At 59.1% G+C, this 20,973-nt stretch overlaps 4 protein-coding genes across 7 annotated transcripts in view; 2 read left to right on the forward strand and 2 right to left on the reverse strand.

Moving 5' to 3' along the window:
* SAP25 (Sin3A associated protein 25) overlaps positions 1 to 7,490 on the reverse strand; it is a 13,948-nt gene extending 6,458 nt beyond the window's left edge. Inside the window, exons 1-6 of the mRNA XM_033840266.2 lie at positions 7,345 to 7,490; positions 7,034 to 7,134; positions 6,839 to 6,945; positions 6,596 to 6,743; positions 6,422 to 6,519; positions 513 to 6,339 (exon numbers count right to left, since the gene is read on the reverse strand). Of these exons, the coding sequence (XP_033696157.1) occupies positions 6,046 to 6,339; positions 6,422 to 6,519; positions 6,596 to 6,743; positions 6,839 to 6,945; positions 7,034 to 7,134; positions 7,345 to 7,490 (894 nt within the window). The 3' untranslated portion in view covers positions 513 to 6,045. The remainder of the gene's footprint in view (positions 1 to 512; positions 6,340 to 6,421; positions 6,520 to 6,595; positions 6,744 to 6,838; positions 6,946 to 7,033; positions 7,135 to 7,344) is intronic.
* Positions 3,221 to 8,651, forward strand: LOC117308186 (uncharacterized). The gene is made up of 3 exons (XM_033840258.2): positions 3,221 to 3,704; positions 3,925 to 5,048; positions 5,438 to 8,651. The coding sequence occupies exons 1-3, from the start codon at positions 3,221 to 3,223 to the stop codon at positions 5,498 to 5,500; spliced, it is 1,671 nt and encodes a 556-aa protein (XP_033696149.1). The 3' UTR covers positions 5,501 to 8,651.
* Positions 7,842 to 20,825, reverse strand: LRCH4 (leucine rich repeats and calponin homology domain containing 4). 4 transcript variants are annotated; one of them, XM_033840257.2, is made up of 18 exons: positions 20,529 to 20,820; positions 16,856 to 17,000; positions 16,581 to 16,707; positions 16,280 to 16,385; positions 12,476 to 12,612; positions 12,241 to 12,356; positions 12,001 to 12,100; positions 11,664 to 11,754; positions 11,491 to 11,567; positions 11,321 to 11,382; positions 11,094 to 11,210; positions 10,914 to 10,982; positions 10,717 to 10,820; positions 10,504 to 10,587; positions 10,196 to 10,281; positions 9,885 to 10,022; positions 9,715 to 9,792; positions 7,842 to 8,214 (listed from the first exon to the last, which is right to left on the reverse strand). In XM_033840257.2, the coding sequence occupies exons 1-18, from the start codon at positions 20,746 to 20,748 to the stop codon at positions 8,110 to 8,112; spliced, it is 1,962 nt and encodes a 653-aa protein (XP_033696148.1). In that variant the 5' UTR covers positions 20,749 to 20,820; the 3' UTR covers positions 7,842 to 8,109. The 4 variants fall into 4 exon arrangements, with proteins under 4 accessions (XP_033696148.1, XP_033696146.1, XP_073648047.1 ...); XM_033840255.2 differs by lacking the exon at positions 7,842 to 8,214 and adding an exon at positions 8,776 to 9,400 and having other exon boundaries at positions 20,529 to 20,822; XM_073791946.1 differs by lacking the exons at positions 7,842 to 8,214; positions 10,504 to 10,587 and adding an exon at positions 8,776 to 9,400 and having other exon boundaries at positions 20,529 to 20,825.
* Positions 13,203 to 14,242, forward strand: LOC117308190 (dihydrofolate reductase-like). Its single transcript, XM_033840269.2, has one exon. The coding sequence runs from the start codon at positions 13,203 to 13,205 to the stop codon at positions 13,764 to 13,766; it is 564 nt and encodes a 187-aa protein (XP_033696160.1). The 3' UTR covers positions 13,767 to 14,242.
* Positions 20,826 to 20,973: the final 148 nt, after the last annotated feature.

The raw sequence follows: 20,973 nt of genomic DNA on the forward strand, positions 1-20,973 counted from the left end.
TCCTAACCAAAAACACTGAGGTTTGGAGGTGAGATTTAAAGGACCAGCAGCTGCAGTGCTTCTTACTGTTTGAGTCACACTGCCGCTGTTTCCCAGGGATCTCCTCAACTGCTCAGTGCCTGGGCGCAGGACCTCCCTGCAGTCCCCACTCCACGCTTCTCAGTCACTCTGTCCGACATGGACCCCCACCAGCTCACTGGCCAGGGCAGGATGACCAGTCAGAGAAGTTACAACGGGTCAGCGTCCAACTCCAGGGCAGAAAAATCAAGAGTTCACAGGGCGTAGGCTGAGACCGGGACTGCAGCTGCCTGTCTCGGTGTGGAACAGCCTGGTGCTGCCTCCACCCGGCGTCCTCTCTCCAGGCAGGCAGCAAAGATGGAAGAACCCCTGGCCTCAGGAAATGTCTAAATGACTGGGCTGTGCTCCCCCCGCCCCATCACCCAGGGCCTCTCTGCAGGCCCTGCCTGGTGGTTACAAATCTGGACCCACACCATGGGGCTGGAAGGACTCACCCAGACTGCCACCAGGCTTCTGACCAAGTGCTCATGTCCCCCTGGCCAATGCTGTGACAGTGCTCTGCAGGCAACAGTCCTCTGGCTTGACCCCAGCCTTCAGTAGGTCACTGATGGCTGCCTCTGCGGGCGAGGAAGCAGGAGCCAGTGCCCAGGACCTCTATCAAGCTCTCCGATGGAGAAAGGGGCTGGCGCTGTCCCTGCAGACCCCTCCAGAGGAGTGAGAACCTGGAGGGAGGAGAGAGGGGCACACGGGAAGAGCCTGGCCCTAGTGCCCCAGCTTCCTTCCTGGGGGCTCCCCTTTGGTAACAAGAGTCTTCCATAGGCACTTAGAATGTGGAGAGCCCATCCCACTGCTGCCCTGCACCTGGCAGCGGGATGCACAGGTGGACCTCCTCAGGTTGGGGGAGGTGTTCTCACCCAACGGAGCTGAAGTTCTGTTACTTCCTGTCCCGGGGGAGCAACACGAGTTACCAGGGCAACAGGCTCAAATCAATCTCGTCTGGGTAGAGCCAAGGGCAATGTTGTTGCCAGGGCAACTGATAAAGTCAGTCGTTTGGCTCCAGGCTTTTCCTGGTACCCAGCAGGCTAAAATCACCTGGCATTGATTACCAACCCACCCGACCACGTTTGCTTGTCCAATCCCTGCTGCTTCCTGCTTTATCTTTACCCAGCACTTAGGGGTTCAATGACACAAGGCTGTCTGGAGCTGGTCTCTGTGACAGCGGCTGTGATTTCACAAGGACTGGGGTGCTCCAAGGTGGACTGGTTGGTGGGAAGCGGGAAGGAGCAGATGTGAAGAGACCCTCCTGTGCGTAGCTTCAAATCAAACCTGGGGAGTAAGGCTCCAGGCAGGAGCGCAGCAGGTACGTGGCCCCCATGGGTGCCCTGCTCCTCAAGGCAGCACCAAAACTAGGAAGGGGAAAGGTCTGCAGATGTCTTTTGTGTCCCTGCCACTTCTCCATGGCGCATATGTTGAGGCCACACTGGAGGCTATGACCTTGAATATACTTCTGGTGTCCACTTTAGGATCTCTCACATACCTGCCTCTCCCTGGCCAACACCCATCAACGGTGGAGGCTGCCGCTGGCCCACGTGCACCACCTGAGCTGCCGCCACCTCTCTGGCACCTTGGAGAGGCTTTGGCTGACCTGGGTGGGGGGGGGCACCTGGAGCAGAACCTGGGCGCTGCTGCCTGCTGGCCAGATGCCCATCCTCATGATGCCAGGTGGTGCCCTGCATCACACTTTCAGCATGACCCTTAAAGGGCGTTCAAGAATCTGAGCCTTCCTGCACACCGCACGCACTGTTGGCTTCTCCAGTATTCCAGCTCATAGACCAACCCCTTCCTCCCACGCCTGGGAAGTGGAGGAGCCAGGGTGGGAAGCCCAGCCCTTCCTACTCAGGCTTTCCTGGCCCTTGGACTAGCTGGAGAAAAAGAACCAGGTGGCCTTGCTTCAGTACTCCTGGTACAGCTCCTAACTCACCTGAAGGCACTCCTCCCCAAATACCATCTTTAATAGGGGCCACAGCTGCCCTCTCCCAAACCCTCAGCTCCCCCACTGTAGGTGTCCTACTTGCCATGACAGTGAAATCATAAGGTCCTCTAAGGCCCCCACCCATGTGTCAACTACCGGTTTGTCTCACAGAGTGTGCACTGACCGGCGCCATCGCCCCCAACGTGAGTCAGTGGTCCTTGGAAGGATCAGAAGTGGGGTGTAAAAATGTCTGAATCCCAACCCCATTTCAAGCCTCCCGGGATGCAAGGGGCAAAGGGTACCTCCGCCAGTGCAGAGAGTCTGCACTTATGTGATCAGAGCCTTCAGCTGGCCTGGGCAGCGTTATTTTTGAACAGAGGTGGTGAGAAGGGGCTGAGGGCAATGGTGCAGCAAGAGGGCAGTGCCCCTGAGAGATGGTCTCTTCCTCTACTGGCTCTCCTTCAGTGCCACTTGACTGGAACCCTGGTGGGTATGGTCTGTGCACAGGGACCGATCCAGAAGTTAACTTACCCCAAGACACCTCCTATGGCCCCAACCCCGCAGAGAAACTGAACCTCCAGCTCCTCCAAGATCAGCATAGGCCAGTGCTCCGTAGCCCTGGCTCCTGGGATTACTTGGGAAGGCAGAGAACAGAGCCACTCCTGGGTGGGAAGAGGAGACACCATTCTGAGTGGGGAGTGGCAGAGGCCGGAAGGGGGTGCCACTGTAAGGGTGGCCCGGCTCAGTGACCCGCTCACCTCCAGGACTGCAGACGCCACCAGCGAGGTCACCACAGACGTGGCTCCACGCACACTCACCTCACCTCACCGCTTTCTCGGCCGGCCGGCAGCTCAGACGAGTAGAGACGCCACCCCACCCCCGCCCCTGCAAAAGCCCAGTCCCAGGACACGGGGTGGGGTGAGGCCGTCTCTCCTGGATTTCCCCACTCACACTCCACTCCCACCGCCCGGCGTCCAGCTCCGGGGCGCGCAAGGGTTAACCTCGCAGGGGTGGGGACTTCGGCGCGATCCGCGCTGGGAGGGAGGGGAGAGGACAGGAGAGGAGGCGACGAGAGGCGCAGGGGTCAAGCCTCAGAGTCTGTCGGAGCCTCGGGTGTCTCAGGCCACCGGGCAGCCACTGGGGCACACGGTGCGGACCCCCTGCCCCAAACTTCAAGTCGGGAGTGGGGGGAAAGACGCTGGGCATCAAGACGGGTGGTCGCCTGTCAGGATGCCGCCCCCCTCTCCAGGGGCCGCTACGTCTACCCCACCTCTGCCGTTCCAGCCCCTGCTCCGGACACTTTACTGCTTTGGGTCCGGGATGAAGCCCGGAGGCCCCATGACGACGCCGGAGTTCGAGTCGGCCGACGTGGCCCTGGGTCCGCCGCGGCCCTGGGCCTGCCCGGCTGACGTGCGGCTCTGCGGCCACCTGCGGAAGCAGAAGTCCCAGCGCCGCCGCTTCTTTGTGCTCCGCGCCTACCCGCAGCGCCTCGAGTGTTACGAGAGCGAGAAGAAGTTCCGCGCCGGCCGAGCGCCGCCTAAGTTCAGCGTGAGCCTGGAGGGCGCGTGCACCATCAGTAAGCGCGTGGACGCGCGTCAGCGACACCTGATCGTCCTGTACACGCGCGACCGCAGCCTGGGCGTGGCGGCGGCCAGCGAGGCGGAGCAGCAGGCGTGGTACAGCGCCCTGCTCCAGGCGCGCGCCGCCGCCGCCGGTGAGGCCCGAGCCCCGGCGGGGGGGGGGGGGGGGGGGCCGGGGGGGGGGTGCGGGGGAGGTAGATGATCGTGGATTTGGTTTATCCGTAGTCTGTCCCTTCCCCCGCTCTCCGAAATCAAGACCAAACGTGAAGGGTTTACACGTTTTCAGTTCCCGGGCCACAGTGAATCCAGCCTGCCGGCCCGGGAGCCCCTGTCACCAGACCATTGTCTCTCCAGGTCCCGACTCCCACGAGGACCCCGGGGCCTGGATCCTCGCTCCGTTTCAGGACGTCTGGCCCGTGACGCTGCGGCCCAAGGGGCTGGGGCGGGCACGAGGCCTGGGCAGCGGCGACTACTGCCTGTGCCTGGGTTCTGGGGTACTGAGCCTGCTGCGGAAGCCCGGGGGCAGAAGCTCCAGGGCCTCCCGGCCATCTCCGCCGCCGGCCCTGCGCTTGTCCCTGCTCAGCGTGCGCCGCTGTGGCCATGCCGACGCTTTTTTCTTCCTGGAGCTTGGCCGCTCGGCACCCACGGGTCCCGGGGAGCTGTGGCTACAGGCGCCCGACGCCGTCGTGGCCCAAAGCATTCACGAGACTGTCCTGGCCGCCATGAAACAAATCGGGGACAGTGGTGCCGGCGGCAGGGCTGAGCCACTGCCAAGAAAGCCCCCGACGAGCGCCTCCACACCCTCTGTCCCTCAATCTTATGAGACCCCAGCCTCTGCGGCCCAATCAAGCAGCCTGTACCGTCCGGGGTGCCTGAGTGAGAGAAGCGAGCAAGCAACCCTCAAGACCCTGGCCAGGCCGGGGGCAGCAGCCTCGCACCCCGAGGGGTTGGAGCTGGGCGGGGTCTACATAACCAAGGGAGCCAGGAGTGACTACGAACCCATGGGGGGCGGCCAAGCCAGTGGCTACGTGGTGATGGCAACCCCGGGCCTTCCTGCCTCAGCCAAAGCCGCTTCCCACCAGCTGCTCCAGGATGGAGGGGTCACTGAATATGTGTCCATGAGCCTCTGTGCACCACGGTCCTTTTCCTCGAGCTTCTTGCCTCTTTCCTACAGGCCTGGGGCCGGGGAGCCTGGACCCGGGCTCCAAGGCCCTCATCTAGGCGTGGGAGACGACTGGGGATCCGCAGGGGCTCAGCGCTGCTTGCAGCCGCCGTCAGAGTTAACCGGGGAGTACGTGTGCATTGAGTACGCGGCCGCCGACTACATAGGAATGGGCACTGACATCCCTGAGGGCGGCCTCAACTATGTAGACCTGGACCTGGTCCCTCCCCTGGAGGTGCAAGGCGACGCCCCCGGGGCCAGGAACCGCCCACACAGCTACGCACACATCGAGTTCCAGAACCTCGGGGAGGCCCCGGTGAGGAGACCCCCGTGGCCCCTGGGTATAGCTGATGGATGGAGAGACAGACGGGAGTGGAGGAAGAAAAAAAGGGCAAAGTTAAGAATGCCTTCCTGCCCACCCCGCTGAACCCCATAATCCCCTTCTGCCCGATGGAGAGGCTCTACAGCCCAGATGTCCCCTAGGACGTGTGACCAGCAGAAGCGCTGAGCTGCCCCTTAGGACAGGCTGCCTAAGGGCTCTGCCCCTTCCAACTGTGGCACCTGTGAAGTCTTCGGGAGGAGGTTCCCCAAGAAGTTGGATTCTTTTAAGGGAGAAAATTCTAGAACTCTTCCCCCCTTAAAACAAAACCCCTACAAATTTCTGGACCTTCTCAGCCAAAGCCCTGACCCTCTGTTTCCCCACAGAGTTCCTGCAGCATCGCTCCAGAGTCTCAAGTCAGCCTTGGCCCCACACCCTGCCTCCAATGATGACGACCACGAAGACAGAGATCTACCCCTCCCCCCCCACACACACACACCTGCTGTGCTTGCCTGGTGTCGGCTGAACTCCTGGGACCCCAGAGCAAGAAGGATGAAAGCAACAGGTATCTTACACTAGTGCCCTCCCGAAGTGATGACACCTCCTACCCCCTACTTTGCCTCTCCCAACGCCAGCTACGTGCTCACACAATTCTCCTTCTCCCGGGCCTGGCAGAACTGATGGAGTCCTTGCTTCTAATATACTTAATCTAGTCTAGGGGTCTATACTGTGCACCCCACCCCCATTAAAGTTTCCCTGCTGGGTGAGCCTGGAAAAGTCTTAGGTCCATGGATTCCCCTGCCCGACTGTAGGGGGAATGAGTAACAAGAATCTGAGGGGAGAGCAACCAAAGCCGTGGTGGAAGAAGAGACCCCATCCCTGCCTCCTCGCCCCACTCTGCTATCTGCCACAAGGAGCCTGTTTGCAAACCAACACTGTTTATTGTCAACAGAACCTGCCTGGGGAAGTAGGGGCCCACTCTCCCCCAGAGGGGCTATGGACCTTGGCTGTCTGGGGCCCGTGGGAGAGATGGGTCCATGCAGTGAGAACAGCTCTGGCCACCACTGGCACCTGGGTGGTCAGAGGCAGGGTCTGGGGGGCCAGCAGGGGGCATGGGAGCCCCCGGGGAGCTGGGTCTTGGCTCCCCCTGGCTCATCTGCAGGAGGCCAGTGAGGGCGATCAGCTCAGGCCCACTGAGCCAGGCGGTGGAGCAGCCAGACGATGGAGTGGGGAGGACCCTGGGGGACATGACTGGGGGTGGGAGCAGCAGCTTCAGAGAGCCCATCACCTGAAGAGAAAGGAGAGGCAAGTGTCTCCCCCCGAGCCCTGCGTGAAGGCTGGGGTGAGGCCAGGGCAGGAAGAGCGCTCACCTGCTGACGGGCCTGAGACCGGTACAGGGGAACACGCTGCCCACAGGGCAGCACATGGTCAGAAAGAAAGACATCTTCACGGCACATCACCGGGAACCCTGGGGAGGAGAAGCTGCTAGGGTGGCAAGCACTGCACTGGTTCTCCGCGGAGCCTGAGGGGACCAAGGGCCATACCTGCATCCCTGGGCACCTGCTCTCCACTCTGACGTCCTGCTAGACTGGGCCTGAGGCCTCTGCCTGAGGCTGCCTCGTACAGAGGGCAGAATGAGGGATGGCGCAAGGTCCGGCCTGAGAAGGAGGTGCCTGACTCACAGCTGAGCCCCTGTGGAGGGATGGGAAAGATTCCTGGAGCTTCAGCCCCCTCCCAAGGCATCCCTGCCCCACCCGAGGCTGGTGCCACAGGTACCCCCAACTCACCCACACCAGCTGAGGTCCCGGTTTAGCTTCACAGTTGGGGTCCTGTGGCGCCAGCAGGGTCATCCTTGACGGGGCCACCTCCCAGGTCATCTGGGGGGGGAGGGGAACTGGGGGGGAGGACTTGAAGAGATTAAAATCGGCTCAGGAGTCGGTAAAAGGGTCTTGGGGGTAAAGATGGCAGGACCCTGTACCTACCTGGGGTTCCCGGTGACCGCTCGGCAGCCAGGCCTGGGGGCGGCCGAGGCAGCTGCTGCTCTTTCTGGATCCAGGAAGGCCTTCGGGACCAGGGCTGAGGACTGGGAAGGGGCGGTACTGAGATGCTTCGGTCACAGCCTCCCGCAATCACCTCCCTGCTCCAAGTCTGAATACTTCCAAGGCCGGGCCAAGGGTGCCCGGTGCGGGGAAGCTGATCATACCCTTTCTTCGCTACTAGGGACAACTGAGATATTCTCACACTGTGGGCCCCCGTCGGGTTTCGCCCAAGTGCCGCTGGCAGAGCCCCTCACCTGTCCTGTGGGGTTGTTCTTGGCTCCCGCAGGGCTTCCTCTCCGGAGTCCCAGGCCTGGCCGGGGTCGCTGCCCGCCGAGGGGCCTTGTTCCTCGGGCGCCTGCTCCTCACCCGCGCCCCACCGCCGGGGGGTCCAGGGCAACATGCCGCGTCCACGGGGAAGGCAGGTCAGGGCCCCGCGCCGCCCGCCTGGCACCTCCCGGCTCCCACTCGGGCGCAGCCTCCCTCAGCGGCCCGCGCTGCCCTGCGCGCCCAGCTTGCGGCCCACCTCTCAAGGCTTCGCGGCGCAGGCGTCCAGCGCGTTTCCGGGCCACGTGGCGCACGGTCCCGCCGGGAGCCCGCGAGCGCCTCCTGGCGGCGCGGACAGCGGGGCCGCACGGAAGGGTGAAAACGGCCAGAGGGAACTGTGGCGCCCGCACGTGGAAGCTACACCGTCCCCAGCACACACCGCTCGTTCGCAGACACACACACACACACACAGCTAAGGGGCAACCTAGAGGGCTTCCGGCTTCCATTTATTGCACGTGACACGACACCCAGCCCCCAGTCTTCCATCCCATACCCTCGACCACGCCCAGAGGCGGCCTCGCGCCTTGCTGGGCCAGCCTGCTTCCAAGCTCCCGGGCAGACAGGTGCCCGAGGCACAGGGCCAGGCCCGAGGCCGCCCTCACCAGTCCTCGCTAGAGAGCAGAGCCCAGGTGTGGCTGTCTTCTCTGTTCCTGGGGTTCCCGCCGGGTCGGGCCCCTGCACCCCGACCTCAACCCCTAAGGCCGTTCCAGCAGTGCATGGATGACAGCAGCGATGTAGGGGAGGCCCCTTCCCGGGGCCCCCTCCTCTTCCAGGATGTGGTGGGGCTGGCACAGGGACTCCTACAGGGAGGGGCCCAGGTTAAGTTCCCCTTGTCACCTCCTCCTCTCAGCTGTAGGGTGGGAGACACCCTAAAGGAGCCTGGGCAAAGGAAGCTGACAGAATGTAGCAGGCAAGGGTCAAGGGCACCCTGGACATGGCTTGGGGACAAATGAGATGCAAGGAAGCTGCCAGAGGATAACAGAAGGGAGATGACACAGGGGGCCAAGGCTCAGAGGGAAGGACAGACCTGCCATTTCCAGAGGGAAATGCTGGAGTAGGCAAGCTGGCACATAGAGCCCAGGAGACACGGCCAGGGATGGGCCCCCGGCACAGCAGGAGCAGACGCAAACACACACACACACACACACACACACACAGCCACGGTCTGTACAATTTATACAAGAGACAGAGACCACACACACACACACACACACACACACACACACAGCCACGGTCTGTACAATTTATACAAGAGACAGAGACCACACACACACACACACACACACACACACACACACACAGCCACGGTCTGTACAATTTATACAAGAGACAGAGACCACACACACACACACACACACAGCCACGGTCTGTACAATTTATACAAGAGACAGAGACCCAGCCTGGGCCTCTGCATCCCCTACAAATATAGAGTTCTCTCTACAAAATATAGATAATTTAGCCCCCTATAGCAGCTGGGGGGGGGGGATGGTGCAAGAAGGAAGGTTAAGACCCACCCTCTAGGGAAGCAGAGGGCAGGGCAGGGAGAGGACTTAAAAGGCACCATCAGCACTGAGAAGGGAGGGGCTACAGGAGGGTGGCCAGAGGCTGGGGACCCAGGGTCTGGGGGCACCAGAGTGGGGCCTCTGAGGTCAGTGTTTATGAGGGGAGGGGGGTTCACTAGTGTCTTTGGTAGGGGCTGAAGGCACCACCGGCGGGGAAGGGGGTTTGCACAGGAGTCTTATAAATAGAAGTAGGGCAAGGGGGTAGGGGGAGGGGTGACGTCAGGTCCTAGGAACCCAGGAGCCGAGTGTAGACGACACAGAGCAGCAGCATGAGGACCACGTAGAAGAGGACGAAGCCTCCCAGACCAGAGGGGGGCCAGAGGGGCGGGGGGGACCTGCCCCCCGCCCGCTTCACAGCCTCCAGGGTGGTCCACAGCCCCTGGGCAGTGCCCTGGAGGAGATCCGAGGGCGAGCACAGGTCAGCCTGGGAAGGGAGAGTAGGACAGATGGACAAGGACAAAGGACGTCAGCAGCAGCAGCAGCAGCAGCAGGACAATCCTTCCCACCCCCTGCCCTCACGTGCCAGGGCCAGAGCCACGCCGACATGCAGAGTGCAAGGAAGGGAGGCATGCAGGGGAGACATGCGGGACAGGGGCTGGCGGATGTGCTTCCTGTTGAGAAGCGGACACCCCCGTGAATGGAACCCTGCCATCCATGCAGGGTGCCCCGCTGAGCCCAGGACACTGCACCCTTTATAGGAGAGACCAGCCCTGGGCCCCTGAGAACACACCCCCATACCTCAGGCACCCCCATTTTTCGACAAGCTTCTAAGAAACTCTCCACATTCTTCCGAGACTTGAGGGCACTGAGTTTTGGCTGGGGGTGGGTAAGAAAGGAAAAAGAGAGTAAGGGGGAGGCCCCAGGAGGCCCCGTCCCAACCCCTACTTCCTGCCTGGGCCCCAACTGACCACAGCAGGTGAGGGCACGTGAATGAAGGGCACGGAGCGGGGCCGCAGCTGGTTGGCCAGCTGACAGAGGATGACCCCATTGGCTAGAGCCTCTGCCAGGTCCTCGGGTAGGGGCCGCTGCAGCTGGGACTCAAGCACCTGGGAGGCAGGGGAAGGAGGGGGAGAGGTCAGGGTCAGCAGGGAACGCCCTCCTGCCCCTTCCGTCTCAGGGGAGGTACCAGGGTAGGCAAAAAGGCTGTTGAGGGAAGCCGGGAACCTCCAGGCACCACGCGGAGCCCAGGCTCCACCCACGCAGACCCCACCTCTCATACCTGGCGCAGCTGAGCCATCACCTCCTTTTCGTCCAAAAGCTGGGGGGATCGCCGAGGTCTCAAGACAGAGTCCGGTGAGGAAGGGCCTGGAGAGAGAGGAGGGTGTGGGGCCGCCTCCACTACGCACCATCGACTTTGCAGCCCGGTCGCAGGGTCTGGCACCCACATCACCTACCTCTGCGCTTGTGGGATTTTCAACACAATGGGACAACTGACCAGAGAACTCCCAGGCCAGAAGGGACGGCCCCAGCGCCGGGGTTAGTGCTGGATTAGCACCGGGTTAGTACTGGGGAGGAGGGAAGACCCACCTGAGCTGCTCTGAGAGGAAGAACGGAAGAGGAAGCTGTTTGGTCTCTGAATGGAGCTGAGTGGCCGGGGTGCAGGTGCGGTTGCTGGAGGCCGGAGCCAGGGGGCAGGAGAAGCATCCCCTCAGTGTCCTACTCCTCCCTCAGGCCACCAGGTCTCAACCCGCCCCCCCACCTACACAGGCCCGCACCCTCCTCCCAGCGCCGCCGTCCCACCTGGTCCCGCTGTAGGAAGGGGCTCCTGGGAGGTGGAGGCGGGGGTGGGAGCACCCTGCCCCCCGGAAGCTCCCAGCTGGGTGGCATTGGACTTGGGCTTGCCGCTGAGGAGAGACAGAAGGGGAATCGAGGGGATGCTCAGGGGAAGGGCGTGTAAGGCGAGGACCGAGAGAGGCGGGGTCCAGGAGGACACATACTTGTAGGTGGCCTGAGCGGATGAGGCGGCAGCACCCCCGCCAGAAGCCCTGACCCCCAGCTTCGGAAAACTAGAAAATGAAGGTGTGGGGTCAGCAGTGCCAGGCGGGGCTCCGCCAACCCCGAGAGGCAGGGAAGCTCAGGAGGCCTCACCGCCAGGGCAGCTGCTCCCACGCCCACACCTGTCCTTCCTTGGGGAACCCCACACTCCACTCTGCTGCTGCTGCCGCCGCTCGCGCTCCTGCCACAGCTGCAAGGTGTCTGGGCGCCGCCTCTCCTCCCCTGCCGGCTCCTCCCGCCTGCGGGGCAGAGGCAGGATGAGAGGTGGAGCGGGCCGGAGGAGAGGACAGGGGGGCGGGCGATGAAGTAAGTAAAGGGAGGAGGCGCCGCCTCAGGTGGCTCCGGGTACCTGCTGCTTGGTGCCCTCTCCCCATCCCCTGCCACAGGGCTCGATTCTGGTGGCCGCTGCTCCTGAAGAAAGAACAGCAGAGGGGCTGAGGGGGTTGCCCGAGCCTGCACTGGCTCCCCTCCTCCAGCTCTCTCATGGTGGATGGACAGGCGGACGCGGGCTCCCCTCACCTCGCCAGCACCTCGCTCTTCGTCCTCCCCAGGGACGTGGCTGTCGATGAAGTCAACCTGCTCAGGGTCTCCGTCAGCTAGAGAGAGCAGTGCGCATCAGCGAGCCAATGCGGGCGTTAGGCCCTCGTCCATGCCCCGCCCCCCGGCCCCTAGCCCGTGACCCCACTACACACCAGAGCCATCCTCCCGCCGCTCCCTGGGTCCCCGAGGCTCCCGGGCCAGCTCTGAGATCCGGAACGACAACTCGGAAAATTCATCAGTTGACTGTAAATGCAGAAATGCAGAGATAGGAGACAGCCTCTCTGGAGTCCCGGGGCCCATGGGGTTCAGGGCCCCAGGCTCTGCTGCTGAGCCAGCCCTTCCCCGCGAGACACTTGGGCGAGCGAAGGAAGAGGACTCCAGCCATCACCAGTCACTCTGAGCTTCAGAGGTAGTAGGCGAAGGGTCCCGGCTCAGAGGTTCTCCCCTGGGGCTGAGATCCCCCATGATTCTTGGAAAGGAGGCCCTTACCTCATTTCCAGACCACCTCTTGCTGCCACTGTCAACGCTGTGGAAGCCTGAGTCCAGCCCTCCGTCATACCGACGTCCCGGAAACAAGTCCTCAGCGGGGCTGGGGCCAGCCAGGGAGAGCTGGTCAGCTCCATTCTGGGCAGCAACCCCGTCATCCGCCCTCCAGAAACCATGGGGTCCCTGGTGCTAGGAAGGGGTTTAAGTATCCAGGGGCTTCCTTCCTTCCCACTTGAAACTTACCAGGGGCTGAAACTCGGGGGGCGGGAAGGGGCCAGGTCCCCCAGTGCAGACCCCCCGCGCCGCCCAGCCTCTGTTGACAAATACTTGAAGATGTGAAGTTTCCCCTTCAGGCAGATCTAGATGTGGAGGCGCATGGGGGGTAGTTAGGGGAAGAGAGGGGGGCCTCCCAGATCCTGCTTGGCTACCAAAGGGACCTATGCCCCCAACTCCTGCCCATTCTCAGGCCCGTCCTCACCTGTGCAGGCGGGCTTTGCAGGGGGTTGCTGTCCAGCAAAATGACCTGCAGGTGCCTAAGGCGGCAGAAGGAGACCGGGATGCGGGAGACACGGTTACAGGAGAAATCCAGGCGGACAAGAGGAAGGTCTCCCAGCTCTGGCGGTGGGTGAGGGAAGAGTTAGAAGCATGCCCCGGCGCGGGGCCTTGTGCTCACTTCCTCTGCCCCCTGCTCTGGCTAGTGGGTCACCCCTGGGGCCGCCGCGCCTCCGCCCTGGTTGGCTGAGGGCACTCCCCAGGACCCACCTCCCTGCTCCTCTTCCCGCTCAGACCAACTTCAGCTGCTGCCCACCCCACGTGCTTCCCTCGCCTTGTCCTCCCACCCCACCACCACTTCCTCCTTCTCAAGTGTCCGTCACAGGGCCCAAACCAAGCTGTGCCACCGCGTTGCTCAAAAGCCTTCCAGGATCTGCAGGCGGGGCTGCTGCGGGTGAGCGGGCTGCACCGTGCACAAAGGCACGGGGAGAGGGGGCTGCTGCAACCGTACAGCGCTCCACTAGCCAAGCCCTGGCCCACCCGCAGGAGAGGGTACCCTTCTCCACTTCTCAGAAAGGCACAGCTGGATTAGTGGTGCCCTGAGACACAGAATAAGAATAAAAATCACTGCTCTGAAAAATTTCGCGCCAAGCTGGCAGGTAATCCCCGTGTCAGTGTGACATGCTAGCTCGGAAGTGTTTTCTGCCGCTATCATGGTTCGTCCGCTAAACTGCATCATCACTGTGTCCCAGAACATGGGCATCAGCAAGAACGGGGACCTGCCCTGGCCCTCGCTCAGGAACGAATACAAGTATTTCCAAAGAATGACCACAACCTCTTCAGTAGAAGGGAAACAGAATTCGGTGATTATGGGTAGGAAAACCTGGTTCTCCATTCCAGAGAAGAATCGACCTTTAAAGGACAGAACTAATATAGTTCTCAGTAGAGAACTCACGGAACCTCCACAGGGAGCTCATTTTCTTGCCAGAAGTCTGGATGATGCCTTAAAACTTACTGAGCGACCAGAATTAACAAATAAAGTGGACATGGTCCGGATAGTGGGAGGCAGTTCTGTTTATAAGGAAGCCATGAACAAGACAGGCCATCTTAGAGTATTTGTGACAAGGACCATGCAGGAATTTGAAAGTGACACATTTTTTCCAGAAATTGATTTGGAAAAATATAAACTTATCTCAGAATATCCAGGTGTTCCTTCTGATGTCCAGGAGGAGAAAGGCATTAAGTACAAATTTGAAGTATATGAAAAGAACAATTAACGTGAAAGTGTTTTCTGATCTATTTCAAGCCTCCTCCTTCCCCCGAAAAAATTATGTATTTTTTGTTGTAGAGACTTTTGTTGACTTTAGATCTGTGGATAATTATTTCTAAGCAAAGTACTTTTATTCCCCATTAATCTTAACTAGACTGTATCAGATACCATCTGTGAAACATTTCTTGCTGTAACTTCCTGAATGTCCACCAAGAGTCAAGAATAGGTGAGCAGCACCTGCCTAGGGCAGAACGTCTACCAAGACAGCCCGAAGTGGGAGAGCGCCCTGGCAGCATGAGCTGAAACCAGAGCCCATAGAGCTAGGAGCTAGGCAGATGGGTGCAAGGTCAGAGATGGATTATAAACAGAAGAGCTAGCATTCAGGTATTAGAATCAGATCAAAAGAGGGACTGGGAATTACTTTATATCACACTTCTGAAAAAAATTCTCTTCACTCAGACCAGGAATCAATAAGTTGAAAAATCCAGGATATTCCACAGGGATAGTAAAGAGGCAGGTACAAGACTACCTTTTTGGTGGTTAAAGGAGAAGGTCTGAGACCTTAAAAAACTTTGTTTCTGATCTTCAGTAACATTGCATGGGATGTTACAATGACAGAACAAGAATTGGCTGCTCTTTACAAAAAAGAATAATCTAATATCAAGCATAATGGCTAAAATTAAAAATTCAAAGAGGTAATAAATTGAGAATGAATATTGCTAGAAACCAAAATTAGCAAGTTAGAAACTAAACTTCACAGAATTAAAAAATGAAAATTAAAACATGTTTTACCCAACACGTTAGCAAAGATTCAGATTATGTATCCAAAAAAAAAAAAAAAAAGCATTTTCTGCCTTATAAATTGGTACAACCTTTTTAGAGTGTAAGTTAGCAACATCAATTAAAATTCAAAATATTCTGGGTTTGGACCCAGAACTTCCACTTCTAGAAATTAATCCTGAACAAAGAAATGGACCCAAGAGTATTTGTTGCAACTTTTTTTTTTCAAACTTGGAAACAGCCCAAATGTTGATTAATAAGAAATAACTAACCAATGTGTCTATAAAATGTAACATCTACAGCAGTTAAAAACAATGAAGTACTGACAGGAAAATGCCAAAAATTGCTAAGTAAAAGAAGGAAACTGTATAATACTCAAAATGTTTAATAAATGTTCATGTGTGGGGAAAAAGCAAAAAAAAAAAGAAAAGAAAAGAAAAAATCACTGCTCTCTGGTCAAGCACCCCTCCCTGGTTAAGGAGTTCATGATCTGGCTCCGCCCATGTCTCGCACCTCGCTGCCCACCCTCACACCACATCAGACAACCCTCCACCCCCTTTGTTCTGGGCCTCTCCACATGCTGTCTGCTCAGGTAGGAGAACCCCATTTTTCTGTCCATGCATCTTTCAAGGTTCAGCTTAAGGGTCATTTCTTCTATGAAATCTTTCTAAACACTAGGTTGGAATTTATTGCTCCTTCCTCTGGGCCCCCAGGGCATTTTGCTGGGGTCTCTTTTATGGCCCAGAGAGAGCCCTGATCAAATGCTTATTTGTACCCCTACTGTCTTAGAAGGAAAGAAGGAGTGGGGGGGAGCCTAGAGAAAATGGATGGCCACCTGACTCCCCTCTCTTGTTCTTCAAAACCATGGGTAGCATGGCCCCAGCCTTCCCACCTAGCCCTGGCTTGCCTTTCTAACCACGTCTGTGCTGGACCTCCGTGCTTTACACACAGGGTTGCTTCTGCCTGGGTTGCAGAAGGATGGAGAACTCTCCTTCAAAGGTCAGCTCCTGCTGCACCTCTGGGCTGACTGAGGCCTTCCCCGGGTCCCTGAGCAGAGCCACACGGCTCCCTCTAGCCCCTACGGCGCTAAGTTTCCTGTTCTAGCGCTTCCCTCTGCTTGTCTCTCCCCATTAAGCCACTAAATCTTAAGAGTTGGCCCCAGATCTGAGTGACATCACTCACATCTACCTGTTCCCCACCTAAAACACAGGAAACACACACACACAACAATGCTGGCTGAATAAAGGAAGGTGTGCCTGCTTTGGAGCAAAGGCTATCAAGTGTCGGGTGCATCACAATTAGCCCATTAAAATGGGGTTGCCTGAGCTCCAGCTCACTGGTTCAGAATCTCTGGGGAGGCAGCACAGGACCTCACCTGACTCAGGTTTTGAGAGCTTCGTGGGCGCTAAATGGTAACACTGGGTGACCTTGAGGGCTCCTCTTGACTGTGAAATTCTACAGGGTGCCAATGCACTCACCACTCCCCTTCCTGTACCCTTCCCCAGATTTGTCAAGCACAGCTAATAACCCATGCTTTGCCAGCCTCAGAGGGCTGCTGGTCAAGAGCAAAGAAAATAATTTACAGCATGTCTCATGCATTGCAAAACCCTAGGCAACTAAGGCATTATTTTTCCTTGAAGATTCCTTGTCTGTGACTCCTCCAAGGTAGATACACAGACACAGACACACACACAGACACACACACATCCTCACACCCCTCCAGTGCTTCCTTTTCCTCACCATCAGGCAGGGCGCTGAGCTGGTTCCTCCGAACATTGAGATCCCGCAGGGAAGGGAGGCCACACAGCTCCGCTGGGAGAGATGGCAACTCATTGCTGCTCACATCCTAGGATGAGGAAAGAAGTAGGGAAGGAGCCACAGACCCCGAGCATCAGAAACCACCTCCTGGACCTGGCCACCTGCTTTAGTCTCGGCTTTTCCCCTAGGGTGCATCCCTCCTTTTCCTGCCCTCCCCCGCCCCCCAGAGGTCCCTAGTGCCTGGCTCATCAGTCCCTCTTGTCACCCTGCTCCCCATCCTCACGAGCTGCCGCAGGCTTCCCAGGGCGCTGATGTCGGGAGGTAGGGCCCCCAGTTTGTTGTTGCTGACAATGAGTACTCGCAGGGGCAGCTGGCAGATGTAGGGCGGCAGCGATGACAGCTGGTTTCGGCTGTGGGAGGGAGGAGGGCAGTGGGCTCACCCTCCAGGCATGGCGCTGTCCTTTCAGGGTCACCGGGAGGGTCACTCAGGGTGCTGTTCACTGGTACTTGGGGCCGAGAAGGACCACCCCCTACCCTGCAGTGGCCCTGCCTCCCTACCTGAGGTTGAGGTAGGTGAGAGCTGTGAGATTCCCCAAGGCTGGGTTCAGGCATCTCAGACAATTGTGGTAGAGGCTCAGACCCTCCAGGGACACCAGCTGGCACGCTGCCTCTGGCACCTCGGGGAACCGGTTCCGGGACAGGTCTAGGGGAAGCAAGTGTCAGCGGAGAGCTTGCAAAGACCCAGCCCTGGACAGGAAGACCTTGAACTTCCCCAGAGCCAAGGAATCAGACCTATAAACCTGGACCCTCTGGAGCAAGAAGAAAGCCTTCCGTAACCTGGAGCCCATTCCAAGCGTAGCCAGAGCGGCAAAGGGAAGGCAAAGGCCTTGGGGTCTCTGGGCTGGAGAAGCCTAGACTTGGGGGAAGGGGGCGAGCCATGAACACCATCTTCAAACGCACAAATGCAGGGCTATCCTGTAAGGGTGGCTGGATTCTATAACTCTTGTGGTTTCTGTTGTTCTGTGATGCCTGGAGAGGTGGAAGGCAAAGGTCACAGGACAAGGTTGGTGCTCCAAAGGAACTAGCAAGGTGATGGGCTGGGAGGTTCAAGGTAAGAATATGAACAACCCCTGGGGGACACGACCGAGAAAGCTCACCCCTCCTAGGCGCCCTGTCTCCCAACCTCTACCTATTTTCCACCAAGGGTTATTATAGCCTGGCTCTGGAGACCTGACACTGGCCACTAAGGGTTATCATAGCCTGGCTCTGGAGACCTGACACTGGCCACCGGTTTTTCACCAGCCCCTGGGATCAGCAAGCCAGGTCCAAGGGACTATGAAGTCACAGATTCCCAAGGACCTGGAGAGAAAGGCAAATGGACCAAGCTGGAGGTGGGAGGTGGAGTCCCAGGCACACCTTCCTCAGAGCTGGCCTCCTTCCTGCCCTCTTACAGTCTCAACGGCCTGCTTCTACTTCCTCTCTTGCTGACCCGGACTTCAGACCAGCTCCTTTGCCTCGAGTCTTGGGCACGGGCGAGGAGTGGACAGGGCGGAAAGGACGGGAGAGTCTACTAGCATCCTTTTATCTCAACCAGCGGCTTGCTAGACCAGTGCAAGGCGTCCAGTACGGGGTTCCTGCCAGTCTGGAGGCTCTCACTGCTTAGACTGCTACAAGCCCGGGTCTCTGCTCCCTCTGCCCAGCCTGTATTGGGAGGGGCCCAGGGCCTGCTGGGGAAGTGCCAGGGAACAGAGCTTGGGTGAGCTTCTTAGAGGGCCCTCTCCACGGAGGGGCAAGCAAAAGCCGAGGGGAGGGGAAGCGGGGGTATATCCCCCAAGGAAATGAGTCTTGTGACAGGAAATGAAGTAGAAATAACCTGTCAGGTTCTGTCTCTGGGCCCTGTGTTTACCAGGGCGGACGACAGCCTGACGCCCCAAGAACCCTCTCTGCTCCCAGCCCTGGTGTGCACAGAAAAAAGAACTGTCACAGGAGAAGACAGTTCCAGAGAGGGTGGGAGGATGCGATGCAGTCCTCCCGCCCTCCCCCTCCACCTGCCCGCTTCCTCTGCATCCACAAATGTGTGTGCTGCACGCGCATGTGGATGAGGGGGGTGGAGGGCAAGCTGTGATGGGGCGGGCCAGGGAGCGGGGGCAAAAGCTCAGAGCGAGTGAGCGGAAGGGAGCGGGGCTGGAGGAGCGGTGCACAGGAGGCACAGGATGCGGTCTGCGAGAGAATGAGCTGCACTTCTCTTTTGTGAGAGCAGCCCTTCCCCCCACCTCAGGATTCATCCTACTATCAGGGCCCGGGGACCGAGTCCAAGGGACAGCAGGGACCTTCCACACAGCACACGTGCAAGGAAAACGCTGGTTCAGAAAGAGCTGCGGAAGCAGGAGGAGAGGTTCCACAAGATTCAGTCAGCAGAGCTGAAGTTTTTAGTCCATCAGGGTTGAAGGGCAAGGAAGTGTGGAGAGCAGGGTATGGGCAACAGACTGGGTTCCTGTCACTTCCTCTTTCCACCCCAAGCTACAGGCACCCTGCTTGGGGAGAGGGGCCGGAGGAGAGAGTTCTGGACGAGAGAGACCCACCTGGCCTAGAACCTGGGCCCTGAAAGGACTGAGGATTCCTGTGTGGAGAGCAGGGTAGAGAGAGGTTCTCAGGAAGCTGGGATTGTCCCGCTTGCCCTGGAGAACGGGCTGCACCCTGAGCCGGAATGCTGGGGGAGGAGGCGGAGAGGGGGTGGGAGCTGGGAGGGGGCCCGGGAGGTCTTGGGAGTTTTCCCCAGGAGTCCACTCACACAGACAGAGCCCTAAGGAAGTAAAGAATAACATTTGGTCTCTGTCAAAAAACAAGCAAGGGGGAGGGGAAAGGGAACAGACGGCAAGTGTCACACAGCTGCTGAGGTCAGTCTGGAGCTGGGGGGTTAGGCGGCTCGGGGAGACTGAGAGGGACAGCAGTGGCTCTCGGCTGCCCTGAACTCAGGCTGCCCTGAACTCACTCGCCGAAGAGTGGGCGAGTGAGTTTACCTAGCAACCCAAGACAACGGGAGTGGTTTCAACTGGTTCTCTCCAGAACAGTCGAGGAAAGAGTGTGCGTCGGCGCCCACTAGGGTGTTTGCAGGCGAGCAGGCACCTGCTAGGGGGGCAGTGCAGTCCCAGGGCAGTGGCATCAGGGGGACACTCTCATCCAGCCCCAAGTCCCACCCTGGGCTCGGCTGGGGTGGGGCTTTGGGAATGCAGTCCTCCGCCCCTCTTCCAATCCCCACCCCCCAGCTGCCAGCCCAAGGTCAGAGTTTGCCTCCTGAGCAGCTGAGCCTGACTCACTCGTCACAGTGGAGTCCCTGCACCCTACCATCAACAGACACCAGGGTGGAGGGATCCTATGGGTGGGGGACTAGGAAGGACAGTTGGGCCGTCTCTAGCTTCCCAGCACTCCTAGCTGGGAGATAAGATTTCCCTCCTTTCAGCAGCTGCCTCAAGTCCCTCCCCCGTGGGGAAAGCAGAAACTGAAATGGGAATTCTAGGGTCTCTGTGAGATCACAGGCTCCACAGTGACCTCACACACGCAAGAAGGAGGAGGAGTCGCAGATAAAGGAGTCAGGGATAATAGGAGGAAGAGCTCGCGGAGAAAAGAGTTGGGGGAGGTGGGAGATTTGCTTTTTTCCCACAGGCTGGCTGGGGGAAGAATGGAGAGAGTCAGCGGCCTTAGGGGGCGGGACTACAAGCAAAGGAAACAGAAACTTGGGGCTGTCAGGGGCAAACGCATGGAAGCGGGGGCCTGGGGCTGCTCTTATCTTTGGTGGAACAAGGGAAAGAGTTGGAGACTAAGTGGAGAAAGAGAAAGGAGTCATGGGGGGGGGGCTCGTGAGGGCTGCTTTATGGAACGATCAGAACTGAGGTTGAAGAGATCACGCAAATGAGCCAAGCAGGTGAGGGGCAGGACCATTCTACAGGTGCGCAGATATGCAAATAAAGAGAAGCGGGGCGGGGTAGGGGGGCGCTCACGACGCTCGGCCAGAGATTCTTGAGCGTTCCGTGCAAACCAGAAAAGCGCTCATTGTCTAGTAGTTCTTAAGGTGGGGAGGGGGTGGTGGCAGACTTATGCAAATCAGCAGAATCTAGAACTCCGACGGCCAGGTGATGGGGCGGGCCAGACTCCCGGGCCCGGGAAGAAACAAGCGAGGGGCGGGGCTATGCAAATGAGGGTCCCGGCCGGGCTCGGAGCCGGGTGCACTCACCAGCCTGGGTGATGTCTGACAGGTCGTAGCTGCGGGCCGCGCCCCGGGGGAAGTGCTTCAAACGCCGGTTAGACAGGTTCAGGGTCCCGGTGGCCACGGCCTCCTCTAGAGCCCGCTCTGCACTGCGGCTCCCGGGCAGACCCGGAGACCCTGGAACGGAGGTCGTGGCCGCCGCCTCCTCACCCCCGGCGGCGAGAGAGGCCGCTACCGCCGCCGCCATCCGCTCCCGGCGGCTCCCGCTGCCTGACTGACGGGACCGGCCGTCCCTCCTTGCCCCTCCCCCTCCTCGGAGCCGCCGTAGTCGCTTCCAGGGGGAGGAAGCGGGCTCAGGGACCCGACGGACCAATCGGGATCCCGAGACGCGTCGGAAGTGGCTAATCAGAACCCGCCGGCGGGGTGGAGACTCCGGCGCTGAAGAGAGGCGAGAGAAGGGAGGGGGACTAGA

Source organism: Tursiops truncatus, chromosome 15 (genome assembly GCF_011762595.2).
Source record: "Tursiops truncatus isolate mTurTru1 chromosome 15, mTurTru1.mat.Y, whole genome shotgun sequence".
In the NCBI taxonomy this organism is placed as follows: Eukaryota; Metazoa; Chordata; class Mammalia; order Artiodactyla; family Delphinidae; genus Tursiops; species Tursiops truncatus.

Bases quoted from the DNA above. Each gene is read 5' to 3' on its own strand.
- LOC117308190 (XM_033840269.2), top strand. From the start codon at position 13,203: ATGGTTCGTCCGCTAAACTGCATCATCACTGTGTCCCAGAACATGGGC.
- LRCH4 (XM_033840255.2), bottom strand. From the start codon at position 20,748: ATGGCGGCGGCGGTAGCGGCCTCTCTCGCCGCCGGGGGTGAGGAGGCG. The intron at 11,755-12,000 runs GTAAGGGCCTCC...CTGCATTTACAG, and splicing joins AGAGGTGGTCTGGAAATGAG to TCAACTGATGAATTTTCCGA. The intron at 10,821-10,913 runs GTATGTGTCCTC...GTCTCTCCTCAG, and splicing joins TCCGCTCAGGCCACCTACAA to CGGCAAGCCCAAGTCCAATG.
- LOC117308186 (XM_033840258.2), top strand. From the start codon at position 3,221: ATGCCGCCCCCCTCTCCAGGGGCCGCTACGTCTACCCCACCTCTGCCG. The intron at 3,705-3,924 runs GTGAGGCCCGAG...TTGTCTCTCCAG, and splicing joins GGCGCGCGCCGCCGCCGCCG to GTCCCGACTCCCACGAGGAC. The intron at 5,049-5,437 runs GTGAGGAGACCC...GTTTCCCCACAG, and splicing joins AGAACCTCGGGGAGGCCCCG to AGTTCCTGCAGCATCGCTCC.